Source organism: Palaemon carinicauda, chromosome 13 (assembly GCF_036898095.1).
Source record: "Palaemon carinicauda isolate YSFRI2023 chromosome 13, ASM3689809v2, whole genome shotgun sequence".
NCBI lineage: Eukaryota > Metazoa > Arthropoda > Malacostraca > Decapoda > Palaemonidae > Palaemon > Palaemon carinicauda.
Genome location: NC_090737.1, coordinates 17,907,531 through 17,915,030, shown reverse-complemented (window position 1 = coordinate 17,915,030; position 7,500 = coordinate 17,907,531). Strand labels below are relative to the sequence as shown.

At 37.6% G+C, this 7,500-nt stretch overlaps 1 protein-coding gene across 1 annotated transcript in view; it reads right to left on the bottom strand.

The window, feature by feature from the left end:
- Positions 1 to 6,032: 6,032 nt before the first annotated feature.
- Positions 6,033 to 7,500, bottom strand: part of LOC137651455 (flagellar attachment zone protein 1-like) — a 3,273-nt gene continuing 1,805 nt past the window's right edge. Inside the window, exon 1 of the mRNA XM_068384681.1 lies at positions 6,033 to 7,500. This exon is cut by the window's right edge and continues 1,805 nt beyond it. Coding sequence (XP_068240782.1) covers positions 6,033 to 7,500 — 1,468 coding nt within the window.

Genomic DNA, 7,500 nt, shown 5'->3' with positions numbered 1-7,500 from the left:
GGCAGTGATGTTAGCCTTCTGGGATCGTTGTAAAAATTACAGAGGCTGTCTGAGCAAAATTCTGATAGTGATTTTGGCCTTCTGGGAGCGTTGTAAACATTACAGAGGCTGTCTGAGCAAAATTCTGGAAGTGATTTTAGCCTTTCGGTAGCGTTGTAAACATTACAGAGGCTGTCTGAGCAAAATTCTGATAGTGATTTTGGCCTTCTGGGAGCGTTGTAAACATTATAGAGGCTGTCTGAGCAAAATTCTGGCAGTGGTGTTAGCCTTCTGGGAGCGTTGTAAACATTACAGAGGCTGTCTGAGCAAAATAATGATAGTGATTTTGGCCTTCTGGGAGCGTTGTAAACATTATAAAGGCTGTCTGAGCAAAATTCTGGAAGTGATTTTAGCCTTCTGGGAGCGTTGTAAACATTACAGAGGCTGTCTGAGCAAAATTATGATAGTGATTTTGGCCTTCTGGGAGCGTTGTAAACATTATAGAGGCTGTCTGAGCAAAATTCTGGCAGTGATGGTAGCCTTCTGGGAGCGTTGTAAACATTACAGAGGCTGTCTGAGCAAAATTCTGGAAGTGATTTTAGCCTTTCGGGAGCGTTGTAAACATTACAGAGACTGTCTGAGCAAAATTCTGGAAGTGATTTTAGGCTTCTGGGAGCGTTGTATACATTACAGAGGCTGTCTGAGCAAAATTCTGGAAGTGATTTTAGCCTTTCGGGAGCGTTGTAAACTTTACAGAGGCTGTCTGAGCAAAATTTTGGAAGTGAATTTAGCCTTCTTGGAGCGTTGTAAACATTATAGAGGCTGTCTGAGCAAAATTCTGGCAGTTATTTTAGCCTTCTGGAAGCGTTGTAAACATTATAGAGGCTGTCTGAGCAAAATTCTGGCAGTTATTTTAGCCTTCTGGAAGCGTTGTAAACATTACAGAGGCTGTCTCAGCAAATTTCTGGCAGTTATTTTAGCCTTCTGGAAGCGTTGTAAACATTACAGTGGCTGTCTGAGCAAAATTCTGGAAGTGATTTTAGCCTTCTGGAAGCGTTGTAAACATTACAGAGGCTGTCTGAGCAAAATTCTGGTATTTATTTTAGCCTTCTGGAAGCGTTGTAAACATTATAGAGGCTGTCTGAGCAAAATTCTGGAAGTGATTTTAGCCTTCTGGAAGCGTTGTAAACATTATAGAGGCTGTCTAAGCAAAATTCTGGCAGTTATTTTAGCCTTCTGGAAGCGTTGTAAACATTACAGAGGCTGTCTGAGCAAAATTCTGATAGTGATCTTGGCCTTCTGGGAGCGTTGTAAATATTATAGAGGCTGTCTGAGCAAAATTCTGGAAGTGATTTTAGCCTTCTGGGAGCGTTGTAAACATAATAGAGGCTGTCTGAGCAAAATTCTGGCAGTTATTTTAGCCTTCTGGAAGCGTTGTAAACATTATAGAGGCTGTCTGAGCAAAATTCTGGCAGTGATTTTGGCCTTCTGGGAGCGTTGTAAACATTATAGAGGCTGTCTCAGCAAAATTCTGATAGGGATTTTAGCTTTCTGGGAGCGTTGTAATCATTACAGAGGCTGTCTGAGCAAAATTCTGGCAGTGATTTTGGCCTTCTGGGAGCGTTGTAAACATTACAGAGGCTGTCTGAGCAAAATTCTGATAGTGATTTTGGCCTTCTGGGAGCGTTGTAAACATTACAGAGGCTGTCTGAGCAAAATTCTGGAAGTGATTTTAGCCTTTCGGGAGCGTTGTAAACATTACAGAGGCTGTCTGAGCAAAATTCTGATAGTGATTTTGGCCTTCTGGGAGCGTTGTAAACATTACAGAGGCCGTCTGAGCAAAATTTTGGAAGTAATTTTGGCCTTCTGGGAGCGTTGTAAACATTATAGATGCTGCCTGAGCAAAATTCTGGCAGCTAGTTTAGCCTTCTGGGAGCGTTGTAAACATTACAGAGGCTGTCTGAACAAAATTCTGATAGTGATTTTGGCCTTCTGGGAGCGTTGTAAACATTATAGAGGCTGTCTAAGCAAAATTCTTGCAGTGATGTTAGCCTTCTGGGAGCGTTGTAAACATTACAGAGGCTGTCTGAGCAAAATTCTGATAGTGATTTTGGCGTTCTGGGAGCGTTGTAAACATTACAGAGGCTGTCTGAGCAAAATTCTGGCAGTGATTTTAGCCTTCTGGGAGCGTTGTAAACATTACAGAGGCTGTCTGAGCAAAATTCTGATAGAGATTTTGTCCTTCTGGGAGCGTTGTAAACATTATAGAGGCCGTCTGAGCAAAATTCTGGCAGTGATTTTAGCCTTCTGGAAGCGTTGTAAACATTACAGAGGCTGTCTGAGCAAAATTCTGATAGTGATTTTGGCCTTCTGGGAGCGTTGTAAACATTATAGAGGCCGTCTGAGCAAAATTCTGGCAGTGATGTTAGCCTTCTGGGAGCGTTGTAAACATTACAGAGGCTGTCTGAGCAAAATTATGATAGTGATTTTGGCCTTCTGGGAGCGTTGTAAACATTATAGAGGCTGTCTGAGCAAAATTCTGGAAGTGATTTTAGCCTTCTGGGAGCGTTATAAACATTACAGAGGCTGTCTGAGCAAAATTATGATAGTGATTTTTGGCCTTCTGGGAGCGTTGTAAACATTACAGAGGCTGTCTGAGCAAAATTCTGGAAGTGATTTTAGCCTTTCGGGAGCGTTGTAAACATTACAGAGGCTGTCTGAGCAAAATTCTGATAGTGATTTTGGCCTTCTGGGAGCGTTGTAAACATTATAGAGGCTGTCTGAGCAAAATTCTGGCAGTGATGTTAGCCTTCTGGGAGCGTTGTAAACATTACAGAGGCTGTCTGAGCAAAATTCTGATAGTGATTTTGGCGTTCTGGGAGCTTTGTAAACATTACAGAGGCTGTCTGAGCAAAATTCTGGAAGTGATTTTAGCCTTTCGGGAGCGTTGTAAACATTACAGAGGCTGTCTGAGCAAAATTCTGGAAGTGATTTTAGGCTTCTGGGAGCGTTGTATACATTACAGAGGCTGTCTGAGCAAAATTCTGGAAGTGATTTTAGCCTTTCGGGAGCGTTGTAAACATTACAGAGGCTGTCTGAGCAAAATTTTGGAAGTGAATTTAGCCTTTTTGGAGCGTTGTAAACATTATACAGGCTGTCTGAGGAAAATTCTGGCAGTTATTTTAGCCTTCTGGAAGCGTTGTAAACATTATAGAGGCTGTCTGAGCAAAATTCTGGCAGTTATTTTAGCCTTCTGGAAGCGTTGTAAACATTACAGAGGCTGTCTGAGCAAAATTCTGGCAGTTATTTTAGCCTTCTGGAAGCGTTGTAAAATTATAAAGGCTGTCTAAGCAAAATTCTGGAAGTGATTTTAACCTTCTGGAAGCGTTGTAAACATTACAGAGGCTGTCTGAGCAAAATTCTGGAAGTGATTTTAGCCTTCTGGAAGCGTTGTAAACATTACAGAGGCTGTCTGAGGAAAATTCTGGAAGTGATTTTAGCCTTCTGGAAGCGTTGTAAACATTACAGAGGCTGTCTGAGCAAATTTCTGGCAGATATTGTAGCCTTCTGGAAGCGTTGTAAACATTACAGAGGCTGTCTGAGCAAATTTCTGGCAGTGATTTTAGCCTTCTGGAAGCGTTGTAAACATTACAGAGGCTGTCTGAGCAAAATTCTGGCAGTGATTTTAGCCTTCTGGAAGCGTTGTAAACATTACAGAGGCTGTCTGAGCAAAATTCTGGCAGTGATTTTAGCCTTCTGGAAGCGTTGTAAACATTACAGAGGCTGTCTGAGCAAAATTCTGATAGTGATTTTGGCGTTCTGGGAGCGTTGTAAACATTACAGAGGCTGTCTGAGCAAAATTCTGGAAGTGATTTTAGCCTTCTGGAAGCGTTGTAAACATTATAGAGGCTGTCTGAGCAAAATTCTGGAAGTGATTTTAGCCTTCTGGAAGCGTTGTAAACATTATAGAGGCTGTCTGAGCAAAATTCTGGCAGTGATTTTAGCCTTCTGGAAGCGTTGTAAACATTACAGAGGCTGTCTGAGCAAAATTCTGGCAGTTATTTTAGCCTTCTGGAAGTGTTGTAAACATTATAGAGGCTGTCTGAGAAAAATTCTGGAAGTGATTTTAGCCTTCTTCAAGCGTTGTAAACATTATAGAGGCTGTCTGAGCAAAATTCTGGCAGTGATTTTAGCCTTCTGGAATCGAAAATCAAAATTAAACGAATTCATATCGAGTTATACAATTGCAATACCAGTTATTCTCCCTTCCATCCCCGCTTTGGTGATTGTCACTAAAATGCTCATTTTACCTCCCAGCGATTTTCACCAATAGCGAGTTTTATTAATTCCATGTTTTTAGTAGATTCTGGTATTCAAAGAAAGTCTATAATAACATGCTTTTCATATCCTTAATGTAATTTATCACAATTTTTGTTAATATGTGTGAAAAATTACAGAATTATGGAGCATACATCGGAAAACAAGCTCCTGTCGTTGACTTCGACAGGTGTTGTTATTAGATTTAGACTTAACATCATAATACTTGATAATCTCTTTACTTGTTAACATAATATATTGACAAAACATATATCTGAGGGAGAAACTTGAGTTAGCAATTCATTTTCGATTCACATTATTTAGTAATTATTTGAAAACAATGATGCCATTCGGACAAAATACTTACAGCTATTAGGAAACTTTTCCGAGCTAAAAGGGCACCCCTACGAATGACTGCAAATCTACCTAACTTAAGTGCAGGTCTGGGGAATATACTGCCTGCCTCATTATATAGGGATTTTTTCTTGAAAAATTTCCCGATATTTTACCCTTAAAATAACAGAAATATCCTTATTTCACCCTTTAACCCTTAAACTAGAAGAAATATCCTTATTTTACCCTTAAAACCGATGAAATAGCCTTTTACCCTTAGAATAAAAGAAATGTCCTTATTTTACCCTTAATAAAGATGAAATACCATTTTACCCTTCAAATAAAAGAAATATCCTTATTTTACCCTTATAACAGATGAAATACCCTTTTACCCTTAAAATAAAAGAAATATCCATATTTTACCCTTAAAACAGATGAAATGCCCTTTTACCCTTTAAATAGAAAAAATATCCCTTTTTACTCTTAAAATAGAAGCGATCCTACTACATACCTATATCTACGGTTGGTGTCATGAAATTATTAAGGCATTTTTTTATTTTTTTTTTTAACTGATCATTTTATCATCAAAAAGTGGGCCACTCCACAATTAGCCCCCATTCATCTTAAACAAATTGTGAAATCTCAAGAACTACATTATCAGTAGATTTTACTTGTAATTTCATCTTCATGAATATAATGTCATAAGCTCATAAGTATTATCATCATCATCATCATCATCAACATGTCCTCCAACGCCTATTGATGCAAAGGGCCTCGATTAGGTTCGCTAGCCGTCTCCATCTTGAGCTTTTAATTGAATACTTCTCCATTCATCATCTCCTACTTCGCACTTCATAGTCCTTAGCCATGTAGACCTGGATCTTCCAACTCTTCTAGTGCCTTGTGGAGCCCAACTGAACATTTGGTGAACTAATCTCTCTTGGGGAGTGTGAAGATCAAACACAAACCATCTACATCTACCCTTCATCATGATCTTATCCACATATGACACATATATCACTGATTACATTCTTCATGAATCCAACAACACACACAAAATAATGATAATGATTTTAATCATCACTGATTAGATTCTTCATGAATCCAACAACACACACAAAATAATGATAATGATTTTAATCATCCCTGATTACATTCTTCATAAATCCAACAACACACACAAAGTAATGATAATGATTTTAATAATTTTAGTATTTATATATATGATGTATTGTGTATGTATCATCACCAAATTGTATCCCACAGGCAATTGCAAATTTGCATGCACTGCCATCGGTGAGCGTTGTAAAGCCTGGTCTGTTACCAAATTGCCGGACGAAAGTTCAGAATGTCGACTCGCCGAGAGAGGACCCATTAACATCAGGCCAGTAGAGGACGCAAGATCAGAATACTTCTTCAAACAATGTAAGATCACTCATCATCTTACCTCTATCTTCATCTTCATTCATTATCTTAGCTCTGTCTTCTTCAAACAATGTAAGATCATTCATTATCTTACCTCTATCTTCTTCATTCATTATCTTAGCTCTATCTTCTTCAAACAATGTAAGATCATTCATTATCTTACCTCTATCTTCTTCTTCATTCATTATCTTAGCTCTATCTTCTTCAAACAATGTAAGATCATTCATTATCTTACCTCTGTCTTCTTCAAACAATGTAAGATCATTAATTTTCTTACCTCTATCATCTTCAAATAATGTCAGATCATTCATCATCTTACCTCTATCTTCTTCAAGCAATGTCAGATCATATATCAGCTTACCTCCATCTTCTTCAAACAAAGCAAGATCATTCATTACCTTACCTGTATCCTCTTCAAACAAAGCAAGATCATTCATTACCTTACCTCTATCTTCTTCAAACAAAGCAAGATCATTCATTATCTTACCTCCATATTCTTCAAACAAAGCAAGATCATTCATTATCTTACCTCTATGTTCTTCAAACAATGTAAGATCATTAATTTTCTTACCTCTATCATCTTCAAATAATGTCAGATCATTCATCATCATACCTCTATCTTCTTCAAGCAATGTCAGATCATATATCAGCTTACCTCCATCTTCTTCAAACAAAGCAAGATCATTCATTATCTTACTTCCATATTCTTCAAACAAAACAAGATCATTCATTATCTTACCTCTATGTTCTTCAAACAATGTAAGATCATTAATTTTCTTACCTCTATCATCTTCAAATAATGTAAGATCATTCATCACCTTACCTCTATCTTCTTCAAGCAATGTCAGATCATATATCAGCTTACCTCCATCTTCTTCAAACAAAGCAAGTTCATTCATTACCTTACCTGTATCCTCTTCAAACAAAGCAAGATCATTCATTACCTTACCTCTATCTTCTTCAAACAAAGCAAGATCATTCATTATCTTACCTCCATATTCTTCAAACAAAGCAAGATCATTCATTATTTTTCCTCTATGTTCTTCAAACAATGTAAGATCATTAATTTTCTTACCGCTATCATCTTCAAATAATGTCAGATCATTCATCATCTTACCTCTATCTTCTTCAAGCAATGTCAGATCATATATCAGCTTACCTCCATCTTCTTCAAACAAAGCAAGATCATTCATTATCTTACCTCCATATTCTTCAAACAAAGCAAGATCATTCATTATCTTACCTCTATGTTCTTCAAACAATGTAAGATCATTAATTTTCTTACCTCTATCATCTTCAAATAATGTCAGATCATTCATCATCTTACCTCTATCTTCTTCAAGCAATGTCAGATCATATATCAGCTTACCTCCATCTTCTTCAAACAAAGCAAGATCATTCATTATCTTACCTCCATATTCTTCAAACAAAGCAAGATCATTCATT